Below are 15968 nucleotides of genomic sequence, written 5' to 3' on the forward strand. Positions count from 1 at the left end.
ACCTTTATCAAGTCAGATGATCCAAGAGGGCCCTGACAAATGGGTTATTTCAATAATGTATTTTGTGTAAGGAACTGAGCAACACTGGCCAACACTCCTAAGAATCATACTGCATTCGTGGGAAAATTTAAAAAGTGCCATGTGGATGTTTTGCAGAACAAAAATTCTGGATTTTTTTAGCTGAAACAAGTAATCTTGTCCATTGACAGAGAAGAGGGAGTAGGGGTGCTGCCCCACTGGGGGATGCCTCAGGAGGGGGGCTGGGGGCCCAGGGTCAGCATGGTCACACACACAAGGGCAGTTTCCCCCTTGCTGTAAAAAGGTCTAAATGAATGATTTGAGGTCCCTCCCTGTGTGTGGTTTATGATGCAGGCCTTCTGACATATACCTCCACTCTTCTTTCTAATCAGTGCTAGCATAAATGATTTCTAATTGCCCAGCCTCTGAAGAAAATGCTGGAAATGGAGATGCCTGTCTGCATCAGAGCTGAGAGGGTGAGACTGTTTGGGGACAATCCCCGTTGCTGCCCCTGATAACCTGCCTGGTGGTTTGACCTGGAGCAGCTCTGAAGGCATTAAGGTGACAGACGGGAGAGGCCCAAAGGCCTGGGGGTGCCCTCTGTCCTGGGCTTAGCCCTCAGACCTTAGGAGACCTTATGGGACAGAGCTAATGGGTGAAACTTTTAGGGGTGGGGTGCTGAGAAAGTGCAAACTGTTCCTTCTATCTACTAAACCTTTTTAAAGTTTCATAAATGGTGTGGTAGCAAAAACAGATAAAATGGGACAAAGGACTTTGGAAGGTTCGGTGTAAGACACAGCAGTCCGGCTGGGTAGTTTATTTAATTATCTGGGTATCTCTTTCTTATTAGGTTAATAAAGAACACGCAGGTGGTCCAGGTGAATGTTGTTTGGGAGAGAGTGCAGAGCATGTGCGGCACGGTCTCTACAAGGTTCATCAAGGGGTGGCACCAAAGCTGGGATACTTTACTGATTTACCTCTTCACAGTCAGGGACCCAAGATTTATTTATACAGATAATTGTATATAATTGTTTGCATAGGTAATTTCCATAAAGACATAATCATTTATGATGTACCACGGGATACTGATTTTTAAGGAAAGCTTCTGGATGACTCTTTGTAAAATGAAGAATCTTCTGGTAATGATAATTGACAAACTCAGCTTTACCAATACAGGATTTTCATCATCTGACAACCTGGTATTTTTGTTTTTGCTTTTTGTTTTTTAAGATTTTATTTATTTGAGAGAGAGAGAAAGAGAGAGAGAGAGGGAGGAAGAGAGAATGAGAATGTGAGGTGTGGAGGGGTGGGGGGCAGATCAAGAGAGAAGCAGACCCTCCACTGAGCAGGGAGCCCATGCAGGGCTCAATCCCAGAACCCTGGGATCACTGCCTGAGCTGACAGCAGAGCTCAACCACTGAGCCACCCAGGCATCCCCAACCTGGTGTTTTTTATACTCTAAGACCATCAAATTAATACTGAGCCCTGCCTGCGGCCTGCCTCCTCACCTGGGCACCAGAAGTCCTGCTGGACAGTCTTCTCTCTCTGTGCTGCTGGATGCCCGTCTTCTTCCAGCGAGGGGGCCCCCTTGGAGACAGGGAGGGGGTGCCCGACCCTCAGGTCCCCCGCATTTGGAGATACCGGGCCTCCGGGTGGCACCCTCTCGGCCTTCAGGTCCTCAGCCTCCTCCACGGAGTCGGCGCTCCGGGAACTCAGGAGCCTCATCCGAGACACAGAGCTTACCTCCTTCATCCTCATCAGGCGGTCGGGGTCTGCTCTCCGAGGGGGGGAGGCCAGTTTCTCTTGTAAACTTTCGATCACTTTGGAAGTGCTTCTGAGCCTCTTTTCTGCGCCTGCCACGCTCGGGGTCCTTTCTATAAAGTGGAACAGAGTGGACCTGAAGGGTGGTTTTGTCTCCGTGTCCCTGTGATCGCAGGATGTGAACTCCTGGGGCCTGGGCTGAGGCTCAGGACTGGGGACCTTGCTGGGGACAGTCCTGTCCACGCTCACGTGCTCACTGGTCGGGGCAACCCGACGGGCACCATCCCTTTCCCCTACAAAGAGAGGGCTTTCAGTCCAGCCACACTTCCTCCTGCCATAGAAGGCGTCCGTGGACACCGCGGGGTCATCTGGCTGCGCTGAGCTGGATGCAGCCTCCTTCCTGGGGGCCTCTGGCCCGCAGACACTTCCATCGGGCTCAGGGTGCTCATTCTGCCCTGTTCTCTGGGCACCTGGCAGTAGGGACTCCACGGCCACCTCGATGCCCAGGATCCTTGCAGCCCTTGCTTGCAGGGATTCATTTGGGGGGATTTCTATGGCACTCGCTTCCCCTAAAGAGCCATCTGACTTCTCAGCACTCCGCTCTGGTGCAGGTAGCAGCCCCACAGACCTCAAGTCTGGGGCCGACAGTCCTCGGGCTTTGCTGGCAAGAAAGAGTGGGAGCCGCGGGCCCTGCTCCCCTCCACCACCAGCCTTCCGAGGGGCTGCTGCACCTGGCCCACCAGAAATGGACATGCCGGGCAGCTCCTGACTTTCCCCGGGCTGCCTCAGCTCAGCTGGCTCAGACGAGAGCACTGGCTTCGTGTCACTGGACTTAGAGGACGTCACTGCGTTCACAGGACCCAGGCTGACTGCTGGCTGGTTCATCCTGTGCTCGGCCTCCTGGTCTCTGTTCTCGGTGACCGGGCTGGTGCGTGGAGACAGTGAGGCCGCAGCCCTTCCGCCTACCACCGTCACGGGGCCCAGGGACCAAGGCGGGACGTGGGGCCGGCCCAGCTTCTGCTCCTCGCTCCAGCTCTCAGACTTACTCTTCACTCTTCCCGACCTGGGCCCGGGCTCCTCGGGTGCCAGCCTCCCTAGGGCAGCCTCAGCTCTCTGTACCTGGCCTGCCTCACCCAAGCCCCGGCTCTTGGCGGTGGTGTCCACGTGGCCTTCACACTGCCACTCCGTGTCACTGTCCTCGCTGCTCCTGCCACTGCCACTGTGACTGCTCTCCTCCTCCTCCTGAAGCTCCTTGTTAAAACTTTCCAGCTGGCTTATCAAATCCCAGGGACGCCGGCTCACTGGCTTCAGGAGAAACTGGCCAAAGAGCTGCTGACTATTGCAGGGGCCGGTGGTCTCCCCCTTCACCACCTCGCCCCGGGGCACAGGGCTGGCGTCACGGCCGCGGCCATCCACGCACGGCTGAGTGGGCCCTGCTTTCAGAACAGGTGCATGGCTTATGCAGGAGGAAGTCTTCGAGAAAGCGCTGTTGCTGGAGGGGCTGAGGGACATCTGACCTTTCAGGTGATGAGCATGTGGCCTCTGGCTCTGGTGGCTGGAAGCTAACACCCCAGGCAGGTGAGCTTCAGAGGCAATGGGGTCTGAAAATCTGGGTGTCAGTACTGCTTTTGGGGACCCTCCCGGCTTCTCGCATGGGAGGGGCAGAGGGCTTTTGGAGTCCTCGGTGAAAGTGGTTTGTGTTTGCTGATCTCTGTACTGGTGCCCTGGCCATGAGCCAGAATACTTGAGCTCTCTGTGCTTTGTAGGGTGAAGGAATCTGAGGTCATTTGTTTGTTTCCCTTCTTCTGGTTCCCCCAGATCTTGTTTCTGGAACTCTGTTCTCCCAACCATACTTCCTGTGAGAGCTTGCAGCTCCAGGTCCGTGGAAGACATGCTCAGCAGACTTTGTTCTTGCAAAGCCGGGCTCTTATCAAGCCTATTCTTTTTATCAGAGCTCTGTTTTAAGTCATTGTTGTTCGTATCTATATCTGGCAGATGTGATTCGGATTTAACTGGGATGGAAACCAAACAAAATATCGTCTCGTTCATTTTTTTCTTTGAACTTTTCTTGGTCTGAATCCCAGTTTCAAACTTCTTGAGCGTGGTTCGAGTTTCGCAGGTACTCTCACCCTGCGGGCCTGGGGAGGGGGCCGGGCCTTCTGGGTGGCCACGCGGGCTGCCACCCACGGCAGGCCACTGTCCTCTCACAGCACCATGGTCTCTTTGGTCAGGAAAGCTGCCATTCTCTGCATCCCCGGGGAGATGGCCCCATAGCCACCGGGGACCAGGACTGGCTGGGGCGGAGCTGCTGGCGTTGCCTGGTGGGGTCCTCACGCTCCGTGGGCTCAAGACGGCGCCGTCCTGTTGACTGTTGCCATGAGCAGGTGCTGGGGCAGTACCCGGACTCGAGCTGTACAACATCTCAGCAGCCTGTGTTTCTGGATGGAAACCCTGGGGCTGGGCTAGTTTAAAATGTCGTATCCGGGGATCGTCAAAGGGAATATACAGGACAGAGCTGTCATAAGCGGTGGTTGGCCGGGGCTGTAGAGGGAAGGCTCGAGGAGAGCGCGGGCTCGCACCATACTCGGTCCCGGTTCCCAGCGGCCTGGAAGGAGGCTGACCCCCGGCACTGGGCACCTCCGCGGGATGCTGCTGTTGACGGGGCCCAGCGCACACGGGCCTGGGGGCCGCGTCGTCCCCGTAGGGGTTGGTGATGTGCTGCAGCGGTGACCTGTACGACGGCGGGGGCACGTACACCGGAGGCTCTAAGCCGGAGTCGGACGCACATAGCTCCAGCCTGGGCTCGTTAGCTCTGCTCAGGTAGGAGGCGCACAGGTCTGCCTGCTGACCATCCGGAGAGTCGCTGCTCTCCATGCCCACTCGGGAGTTCTGGTGAGAGTCGTAGGACGGAGGCTTGAGGGGTCTCCCAAACTTGGGCCGGGGCAAAGGGGCCGAGGAGCCACTCTTCTCGAGGTTCCTTGTGGATTCCAAATTGGGGGCACAATTTGGAGGGTAAAATGGCATTTTAGGAACACTTGGAAAATGTCCATCATTCAGTGGAATGGGAATCTCCATGCAACTCAGGCCCTCGGGGGAAAGAACCCTGGGCAAGGACTGGGATTTCCCTTTGCTTTGAGAATTCAGCACCTGTTCTCCTTGCATGAATGGGTACAGATCTTGAAACAGTCTCTCCCCGTCACCATCAGACATCTGCCTCCCTAACTTCCTTGGCTGGTGCCAGCTCTCAAGGCTTATAGTCTGCCACTTGGCAGGTGCTGCCATTCTCAGCTCTTCTTCCCAAACTGCCTTCTTCATCACATTCTCTGTCCTTCCTCCAACTTCCCATGGACCCTCCCTCATGTGGACAGGCAGACTGTGGGCTTGGGCCATTCCTCTGCCCTCCAGGTCTTCTCGGTCCCTTGGCCCCAGGAAGCCACCAACCTCCTGTCCTCTTCTTCTCCAGTAGGCGTGGTCGTGAGCAGTCTGGGGCTGAGAGGACCACCTTAGCACGGGCTGGTCGTAAAACCTACAAAACAGACAGGCACAGAAGTTATAGCAGGGGAAGACCCATGCAGGAGAAGCATTTCTTCGTCTGCTCTATGACTGGTGCTCCCAGTCAAACACAGGTCAGTGCTTCTGCAAAATATATTCCCAACCCAAGTACTTATTGACTTTAAAGAAAACATGTCCCACTAATTATGGTTGGAAGGCAGCCATGTGTTTTGCCACCAAGGGCCTAGGAGTGGCAGCAACAGGCTGCCCACAAACACATCAGGACATTGATGGTACTTGAGAGATGTCAGGGCTCTCATAATGTTCAAATGCCCAAGGGAACAAGGGTCAACTCGAGAGTAGTATTTCTCAAAGTGTGGTCATGGGCCACTGGGAGTCCACTCTCCCCCTGAGTCCTGACCACTGAGGTCTCCTGGGAATTTGTCTGGGAACCGGCTTTTTAGAACCCCACCCTCGGGCAGTGGTTCTTAACCTCAACATGGGCAGGAATCACGAGAAAGGGTTGTTCAGGCACAGACTGCTCCCATCCCCAGTTTCTGATTCAGCAGTTTCAGGTCGGACTCTACAGTATGCATCTCCAACACGTCCCCAGGCGATGGGGGTCCCAGCACCCCACTCTGAGAATCATCACTGCACGTTAGACTCTAGAGGGACTTCCCAGGTCTTGAGGCCCAGCCAGCATCCCTGCTGCATCACGCTAGAGTCCCAGAGGCAGGAGACTTGGCATCGGGGTTTCTCGGGCACCTTAGATATGCCCAGTGTGCAGCTGGACAGAACCATGGCTTCATCAGAGTTCCTGCGATTCCCTGATGGCAAGAATCTCCCCATGGGCTCACTAAATAAACGTTACCAAGTCCCTCGGGTAAAAATCCAGATTTGGTAGGTCTGGGTTAGGATTCAGGTGCCCACATTCGTAGCAAGCACTCCAGGGGAGTCTCACCTTAGGTGATGTGGGAAAAATTGCTCGGGCTGACTTTGAAACTCAGCCGGAGAAGAGGGGCTCTGTCCATGCGCCAGAACCCCCTGCCAGGCAGGACAAGGTAGCACCAAATGCCAGCCTGGTTCCAGCCTGCTGCCCATCACCTGGCCACACGTCAGAATTTCCCTGTGAACCTTTAAAAAATATGAAGGCCCAAGGCCCACCAGTCTAGCAAGCAGCACACCCCCAGTGTATTCCGACATCATCCAGAGTTCAGAATCACTGTTCTAAGGCAGATGAGGAGGAAATCAGAACAGCCCTGTTAACCCTGCACAGAAACAGTCAGCTGCTAAGTGACAAGAGACCAGGGCTATGACACTGGAAAACCCAGAAACTGTTATTTTGATATATATCCCGTAGTCTTGGTGTGGGTGAGGGTGCGGATTTTCGAAAAGCCTTGGTTCTCTACCAGGAATCTAAGTGCTTCCTGCTTGTTAACGCACCCTCACTCCGCTGAGACAGGTACTGCTGTCATTCCCGTTTGACAAAGGAGGAAACTGAGGCACAGATGGTAAGTCACTTAACAGTAACATGCACTTGGCACTTATGCTGTGTCAGGCACTGTGCGAAGGATGCCAAATGAACTGTATGTATTTCCACTGTTTGTTCTCCCTTTTAAGGGACTGGGGCATAGAGAGGTTTAACATCTCTCCCAAGTTGCACAGCCTGGAAGTTAGTAGGGACAGCTTCAAATTGCAGTCAGTGTGGCCCTAAATAAAGCCCATTCAGGTAGCCATTCCATTTCACAGCTCCCAATGTCATGCAAAGTTCCTCAAGTGAATAATTTTAACAGATGAATAGTATTGTATCATACATACAGGATTACTTTAAGGGCCTCTCTGTAGATGACATTCTAAAACACTATGAGAAACGCTATTGCTTGCAAACACTAAGGAGGTCTCGGGTTATTTAGAATAAATCCTTAGAAAAGGAATTAATAGATCAGGGGCTTTATATTATCTTTATTGTCAAATCTGCCCTTAGATCAGTGGTTCCAATCTACTTTCCCACCTGTGGTGCAGAGGAGAGCCAATCTTGCCAGACCTTTCCCATCTCTGGTTATTACAATTAATTTGTTTCCTTATGAGATAAGTGGAAATAACTTCTGATTGGTTTTAATTTGCATTTCATGGATTACAAGTGAGGTCAGCTTTTTTTTTTTTTTTTTTTTTTTCATGTGCTCAGGTGTCATTTCTGGTTCCAAACGATTTCTACAACACAGCCCACTTTTCAGCTGATGGACAATGGAGGGAGGGTGGTAGGAATAGGAAGAGCTTTGGGGCCACTGGTTCTGGGCAACAGCGGGAGGCCTGGGAGGCAGGGGAGCAACCTCCAGGGACAGGCTGAAGGGGGACCATTCCCAACACACTTGATGGAGGCTGCTGTCCTTTAGGAAGGAGCCTGGATGGTCAATAAAGAGTGAATATTTATGATGATGACATTACAGGCATACCTCACTTTGTTGTGTTTCACAGATATTATATTTTTTACAGATTGAATGTACAAGACTTCAGTGGAAGAAGTTATTGCAAATGGGGTGGAAACAGCAAGAGAACAAGAATTAGAAGTGAAGTCTGAAGATGAGATTCAATTGCTGCCATCCTGTGATAAAACTTGAATGGATGAGGAGCTGCTTTTTATGGATGAACAATGAAAGTGGTTTCTTGAGGTGGAATCTGCTCCTGGTGAAGATGCCGTGAAGATTGTTGAAATGACAATAAAGAATTTAGAATATCATATAAACTGAGTTGATAAAGAAGCAGCAGGGTCTGAGAGAATTCAGTACAACAGTGAAAGAAGTTCTACTGTGGGTCAGATGCTATCAAAAAGTATCACATCTCTCGGAGAAATTGTTCATGAAAGGAAGAGTCAATCAATGTGGCAAATTTCATTGCTGTCTTATTTTAAGAAATTGCCACAGCCACCCCCACCTTCAGCAGCTAACAACCTCAAGGCAAGATCCTCCTCCAGCAAAAGGATGATTTGCCGAAAGCTCAGATGGTGGTTAGCATTTTTAGCAATATTTTAACTTTTTAATGTTTATTTTTTTAAGTAATCTCTGTGCCCAATGCCGGGCTCAAAGTCACAACTCTGAGATCAAAAGTCGCATGCTCTATCCGACAGAGCCAGCTAGGTGCCCCAATTTGGCAATATTTTAAATTGAGGTATATACTCTGCTTATTTAGACATAACACTATGTGCATTTAATAGACTATTGTATGGTGTACACGTAACTTTAATATGGATTGGGAAAGCAAAAAATTCGTAACTGAAGCAGCAACATCTCCAAGGCATGCCATCATTAGTGTAGTAATAGTAGTAGTTAGTATTTTGGAATTACTTTTTTGCCTCAAGTCCTGCTCCCATCCCCACTCCAGATAACTTTTTAAGCAGCCACTTAAAGCAAAGCTGAGTTATGAGTTGAAAAAGCAGAAAATATTTAAAATCAATGTGAGGTAAAGCATTTGCCACTGAGCAATCAAAATGCTTCTGCATTTATTACTTTTCTTTTTTTAAGATTTTATTTATTTTTTTGAAAGAGAGGAAGAGAGGGAGCAGCAGACTCCCCACTGAGCAGGGAGCCTGATTCGGGGCTCAATCCCAGGATCCTGAGATCGTGACCTGAGCTGAACTCAGATGCTTCACAGACTGAGCCCCCCAGGTGCCCCTGCATTTGCTACTTACACATAGTGTCAGCAGTCTTGCTGCTTTTGTTGTTATCAAAATCTTGTTTTGAGCACTTAGGATTTGAATGCTTAGCAGAACACTTCTTGGATCAGTTTCTATAAGGACTGGTCAAGGTGGAAGCCATCATCTCCACCCTCCTCGCGCGGTCCCCACCCCCTACCCTGGTGAGCCAGCGAGTCCCCAGCATGAGCTCTGGAAGCTCCAGGCTTTTCCCGGAGTAAGTCCTCTGTGACTGTCTGTCCATCACAGATGTCCTGAGAAACACCAGAAGATGAACTGATTGTGGGGTCATAGGCTCTACGCAGGTCCAAGGGCAAGACTTAAACATTGCAACTTAGTAAGAAGTGACAATTGCCACAGACCCAATTAAGAGAGAGTAAAGAATCTCCTTTCTTGCCTCTGTTCTTCAGCAGATGGTGAGTGGGCTTTATATACCACATGGCTTTAATGAGTACCGTTCTTAGTGCTTATAGGCCTATAAACATTTTCCTGGGGCACTCAACTTTGTAAGAAAAACCACATTGTGTGGCTTTTGCTCATTTCGAGTGGATTATTCTGGTTTCTCAGTAAATATGTGGTGTGCTTAAGTGCCAAGAGGTGGCTGGAATCCCAAGGTGCTATTTGTCTATGTACGTGCTACGAGCATGATCAGAAGACAAATAAAGAATGACATAAATAGGGCAAGAATACAGTCAGACCTAATCCATTTTCTTCCCCACATAAAAAGGTTACATTGTATCACCTTCACCTTGTCAAAACTGCCCTATGGAGCCAACTGAAATGGCTAAGCATTCTGGATTCAACTTTTTTCTATTAGTACAACACACCAAAATCCCAATTTAAGGTAAATACAGGTCATCTGAGAAATATTAAATAATCTATATAATTGAAAATGCTAAGGAACGTATTTAACAAACATCTATCCTGTACCCAATATGAGCCTGACTCTGACAGGTTCAAGTGGCCTCCACATGGTAATAGTTCCGCTACAGTTCTCCCTCAGACAAGTTATCAAGCATGGATATCTACTGGCTTCGATATGTGATGTCCATTCTCCATTAAATTGTGTGTTCCCTCACGTGGCTTCAAAGCCAAGAACAGATTTTCTCATACCTTTGAGGAAATGAGATGAGATCAAATTTTTCTTTTTAAAAAAATGAGTCCTAATAATTTACATCTTAAAAAAGTGAACAATGGGACGTTTTACAAAAACATGCTGAACACACGTATTAATGTGGGGAAAAGGGTGGGAAAAAGATAAGAAAAACAAAGTGGAATCTAAGAGCTCAAATAAATTGTGTGGACAAGTTCAAATAGACAAGCAGGGTCTTTATACAGAGCCCCTGGGAAAGCACAACAGAGGTGAGACACACGTTACGGCTGCTAACAGCCCCACGCCTTATCACAGAGAAGAGACATGATATCAACAAGACAACTGATAAAAACTGTTTGGAAAATATCTGAAATGTGAACATGTGAAAAACAACATGTCCAAAGGAAAATAGGCAAGCCCATTCGCTGTATAAAAGGTAATAATGAAAAAAATTAGAAGACACTCATGACTCACTTTCAACCAAAACAGAAAATAGTGTCCTTTTTAAAAAAAAAAAAAAAAAGTAAAAGCCTACATAGAATGACAATATTTGACATGACTTGTAACCATGGTTTCACACACCCCAGGGCCGTCTTCTTATTGGACCCCGAGGTCCTTAGAAGCTGCACCAAACTTGTTATCATCCAGGCACACTACAGCCTAGCTCTGCATTGATACTGGTGGGCATGGGAGAGATGTCCTCCTTCTTCCATGAACGAAGTCCTGAACCCAGTTCTCTGGGGGCAGATCCCAAAGTCTAGCCAACTGTGCTTCCCTGTGGAGGTCCTGGTGGAGGGTGGGAGGTTCCACTAAAGTAGACTCCAGGTCCTGTGATTTCTTCCAGTTGGCAAGCCCACCAGCCTAAAAGATGGTCACATCCTACAGGACGTGGGGGACAGCTGTAGCACTTTGCCAATGCTATTCCTTCAGAAGCCACTCCCTATTCCAGATGGGTCCATCTTACCTAGATGCATAATCTGAGCATAAAGGTCACTTAAAGAGCCTTCTACACCTCGAAGGAGAAGCTCTCTTCTACTAGATTGGCAGAGGCATTGGGGCATCTCTTCAGAGTGGCTCATATTCACCAGTCCCTGTGTGAGATGTTTGATGTTTCTGTGATGGAGTCAGCCATCTACTGCTACAGGATTTGCTCTTAATGCTCTCTGGGACTGGAAGCCTGCAATTTTATTTTTCAGTGTTCCTTGGTATATTGAATATAATATACTGTGTAAATAATCCTCTGATCCAGGGTAATAGAAAGGTAATTTTGGAAAGGGGAAATACAAGGTCAAGAGAAGATTAAGACTCACACATGGAGGGCAGCATAAAGATCAGTCAGAAAAGATAAGGCTGCTCTGGAAACATTATGGATCAATATTGCTTATCAGCAAAAATTCAATCTGAACAAGAATTATTAGTTGTTATTTACTGTTGGTTACTAGTCACCTCCTGATGAATTTCTTAGCTGTCAGGAAGACAGGGCAGCAGGGAAAGAAGAGTTGGTGCCTGCATCCAAGGAGGGTTGCTCCAGGTCAACAGGATGGTCATGGTTGTGGCTCCACAAAGGGTACAGGGAGCATCAGTGGCTTTAGGCTTCTCAGTGGCCAACAGGGTGAGTGTGGCAATGCTACCAGGGGAGTGTGAGCACCTGGCCCGGACACTGGCTTTCCAGCCTATGCCTTCCACAATAGAACGTCACTTCAATTTGTCTCCAATTCTTCGTTTATACTCAAGGGACGGGAATAGTTCCTTCCTTCCTAAGTTTGTTGGGAGGGCTTAATGAGATAATACATTCCAACTGTTTAGTGAAGTGTCTAACACACAATAAGCCCTCTTTTTTTTTTTTTTAAAACAATTACTACTATTATTAACTCAATTAAAATAAGTTCTCAGCGGCACAGATCATTTTGAAACTCTTTTCCTCACATCGTCCCCGGAAGGAGGTGAGGGGCACAAAGGAAAGACAGAAGAGCTGAGTGTTTGTCTTATGTGATGGTTATTTTAGATCCGTATTGTCTTTTTCAAAGTCGTAATCAATGGGCCTTCACAATAACAGGAAATAATGATATAGTTGACTGTCATAACAAGACTCTGCCCCTCCGGTGATAGCTGGTCTCTAAGGAAGAAGCTACACCCGCTTCCACAATGATGATGGAGAACAAACCAATATTTAGTTTATTAAAACAAAGCGGAAAGAAGAGCAAGCTCTGATACATTTTTCTTGCACATAAATGCAATAGGTGAGGCAAATACTGAATTTTCCTGTTTTCTCTTTCATAAGGACACACTTTTACTGTGAAAATATCTTCACCAGTGCAGTCTATATGGTGTCATCATCAATAATGAAAAAAAGCACCCCAGTTTCTTGCTTCTCTTTCATGATTCCATCACCACCCCCATTGTGCTCATGTGGACATGTGGAGAGTGCTCTCTGTGCCTAAGAAGCTAAGCTTACAGCAGTGAAGATTGGGGAAGGCAGCCACCAAAGAAGGTAAGCCAGGGCCAGAAGGGGCTAGAAGGAACTAGTCTCGCATCTGCGTAGACAGATGAGGACACTGCTTCCACCATCACGTATAGCAAGTGCACATCAGTACAGCAGCTAGACCCTGTAGGGTTCTTTGTACCTAGTCAAGAACTCAGAGGTATCATCATCTCTGAAACAAAGTGAACTGGAACTGAAGATGCACTCAGGGCTTTCTGTGGACCCCCTTAACCATCCAGTGCCCTCACTTGAGTATCTCCTGGCTTCCTTAATGGACCCAATTCTCTAGCAAAAGAAGGAACTTGACTCACAATGCTCCTCTTGATGAGGACCCAGCTTCCCAGACAAATGAAGTTCTAGGCTGTGTTGCTGGAGCTTTCCATCAATTCTAGAGGTATCCCCCTCTTCCCATTGCTGTTCTTCTAGAAGTCACGTGTTCAAAGGGTCTAACCTGCTTCTTGTTGGGAAGAACTGGTAACAGTTGAGCAGCGCGAGAGTGCATGCTGGAGAGGGGACTGGCTCCAGGCACTTCTGGATGGTGGCAGGGCTGACCAGCAAGGACAAGGCATCTGAGAAGAAAGGTTTATCAAAGACCCAATGGAAAACAGAGGGGGTCGGAACCTTCACTGTGTATTCCTGAGCTCACCAGCTCAAACAATCCATACTTTTTTTCTGTGAAGGGGTCAGAATACCACCACCTACCTAATAAGGAGAATATGAAGCAAGCAGCTAAAAGACAAATATTACTAGTGGAAATATAATTGTGTAAAGAAAAAGATATACATGGAAACAGATGTTAAACTTGAAGCCTTCCTTTCTGGAAAACTATTATAGGCAGGATGTGACTTGAGAGAAGTTTAAAAAGCCTCTGAAAAAGTGACTATTTACCATATCCAGTAGCACCATCTAGAACAGACGTTTGCTGATCAAATGTAAACCTCCCAAGATGAGGCCCTGACCACATCAGAGACTCGTCTGGATTGCTATGTCTCTACTTAGTGATGCCTGCTGCTGATGACAAGACATAATTGTAAGTCAATCTCATAGTTAACTTTACAAACATCTTTACCAGAATTCCTAGGGCCAAGCAGAGAACAATCTATTATGGTATGACTTTCAGATCCAAACTCCTGCTATGTCAAGTTATTTTACAGCTTCCTCTGTTATAGTCTTTCAGAGGAAATGCAGTAAGGAAATCGTGAATGCCCGAGAACAGTCTTTTACATATTTTAAAGGTAGCTAAATATTCTTCAGTAATGGCTACTTACATTTTAAGAATGCAGTTTCCTCCATGTATAGATAACAGCTCACTTTTCCCCTATGCCCACTTCCTCTGTTCCCTCCTTAATCTTGGGGTATGTGTGTGCGTGTGTGTACGCACACATGTGTGTGTGTTGGGAAGCAGGCCTTTCTTGGAGCATCACAGTATGTGCAACAGTAGCTAAACTTCGTGCAAACTGATGAACTAAAGAACACTCCTCATTATAATCTTTGAACACAGATATAAATGTAAGCTTCCAGAAGCATCCTCTCCATATTGCCAGAGGGAGGACAGAGATGCGAACATATGATGCACTCAAGAAGTATCTGTCGTTGATTATATGGCAAAAATTAGGACATAGTAAAAAATCTCACACCAAATCATTGGTTATATGGCAAAAATTAGGACATGGTAAAAATCTAGCACCAAATCATTTGATGTATAGAATGCTGTCTGCAGTTTTATGACATCTATGGTTTTCCAGCTATGAACCTATCAATCCTGCAGTGACATCTGACATGGCCTGTGAGGTTGCTCCTGTACTATCAGAGTGACTTTTGTGCAAAGCCTACAGCCAGTTGCATCATCACAGTCTGCTGACTGAGACCATTTAGGAGTGGTTTAACATTGAGATAAGCTCTCTGGAGTAACAGACTTAAGCGGGAAATGCCACATCTCTGGAGTTACTAAGTGAAGGACTGGTGAAAAGAGCACATTTGGGGTGCATGGTCAGCACTCACCTCCCTCACCTACAGCCCCTTTATGGAGGGCAGGTAAAGATCAGACACCTATATTGGTTCACCCCCTCCTTCCCACCCCCACCGTAACCAAGGTCCCAGCCCAACTACTGATTCCTTCTCTCAAAAATATAAAAGGCATGGCCAGTGGTCACCAGGGGAGCTAAAGCATCACATAGAAGCAAACATAGAACAAAACTCACTGTGAGCCAAAGTCACTGGCAAGTAAGGGCCGCCGGTGGAGGGAAGAGGCTAGCCCTCAGAGGAAAGCAGAAGCACAGGGAGATGCAAAGCCAGGTCACAAGGTGGGACAGAGAGGGAACAGTCCCCCATGGGAATAACCCACAACCCTGAGAAAGGTCGACAGACTCCCAGTCTTGGGTCCTCGTTTTCTCATTCCCACGTCAATGAGGCCCGGCTCATCTTCACTTCCTACCTGAAGCTGCTCCATGAGACTCTCCTTTATAGTCTCACGACAACTTGCCCCTTATCACTCTGGCGGCTGAGGTCTTACACCCGCAGAATCTACAAAGGAGGGGAACCTCCCCCGCCCAGGCTATTCAGCCTCATAGGAGTTTTGCTGAGTCTGTGTCTGCTCCTTCCTTCTCTCTTCCTCCCTGGCTGTCCCCCAGGAGGCAGTCCTGTGGACAAAGCCATCAGAACTGCCACCTCAGCTGCCCAGCCTGGAAAGCCAAGCACCCTTCCTTTCCACAATGGAACCTTCCCAAACCAGCCTCACCTGGGTCCTCTCACTGGAAAAACCTCCTCTACTTCACATCTTATCTTCTCCCAATGTTCTGAGATACTCATACTTCCACAACTGCCTTGGCATAGAAGTACTAGGTTTCATCCAACTTATTAAAAAAAAAATTGGCTTGAGTGTTTAATAAATGCAAAATTCCTTAATAGGAATTAGCAAAACCAGAGATGAATCTGAAAGGGTGTCACCTTTCAGAGAGTGGACCATCCTGGGGACCAGGATTGGGTGCTGGTAGGACACCGGGGCACAGGAGCGAGGCCTTCCATCTGGGGGAGCCTCAGAAGCCCTTAGCCTGATTGGAAGGGGTGCGGTAGGAGCTGGAGAGGGGAGCTCTGGGAGCTTCCAGGCAGGGTTCGGGCATAGGGAGCACCTGGTGGCTCCACACACTTGGCATCCTGGAAATGGGAGAAGACACAGGACTCGGGCTTGGAGGAGAACCTGGGGGGCCCATTCAGAGCTGGGGGCTGATGTCACAGGCAAAGGGGACCAGGGAAGGGGCTGAGAGGCCCCTCCGTGCTTTAAATGCTCATACAGCCTTGATACACACAGTGCAACACCCCATGGTCGCCCTGTCCTCACTAATTCAGATACGTGTGTCCAAGTAAGAAGTGACTCTTGGTCCTGTTTCCACCACCTGCATACAAGAGCTTCTTGGAAAGCCAGAGGGTCACTCCCG

General features: G+C 48.3%; 1 protein-coding gene and 1 long non-coding RNA gene across 5 annotated transcripts in view; one reads left to right on the forward strand and one right to left on the reverse strand.

Moving 5' to 3' along the window:
• The window catches only part of JCAD (junctional cadherin 5 associated), a 39053-nt gene that overhangs the window by 7120 nt on the left and 15965 nt on the right, over positions 1-15968 (reverse strand). For 3 of the 4 annotated variants that reach the window (XM_038529911.1, XM_038529913.1, XM_038529914.1), the window contains one exon: positions 1527-5305. In XM_038529911.1, coding sequence (XP_038385839.1) covers positions 1527-5305 — 3779 coding nt within the window. The remainder of the gene's footprint in view (positions 1-1526; positions 5306-15968) is intronic. The other variant, XM_038529912.1, reaches the window with a different exon arrangement.
• On the forward strand, positions 4919-8008 carry LOC119870121. The gene is made up of 2 exons (XR_005355224.1): positions 4919-5405; positions 7765-8008. It is a non-coding gene; the product is annotated as an uncharacterized LOC119870121 (long non-coding RNA).

The sequence above is a fragment of the Canis lupus genome, chromosome 2 (assembly GCF_011100685.1).
Source record: "Canis lupus familiaris isolate Mischka breed German Shepherd chromosome 2, alternate assembly UU_Cfam_GSD_1.0, whole genome shotgun sequence".
NCBI lineage: Eukaryota > Metazoa > Chordata > Mammalia > Carnivora > Canidae > Canis > Canis lupus.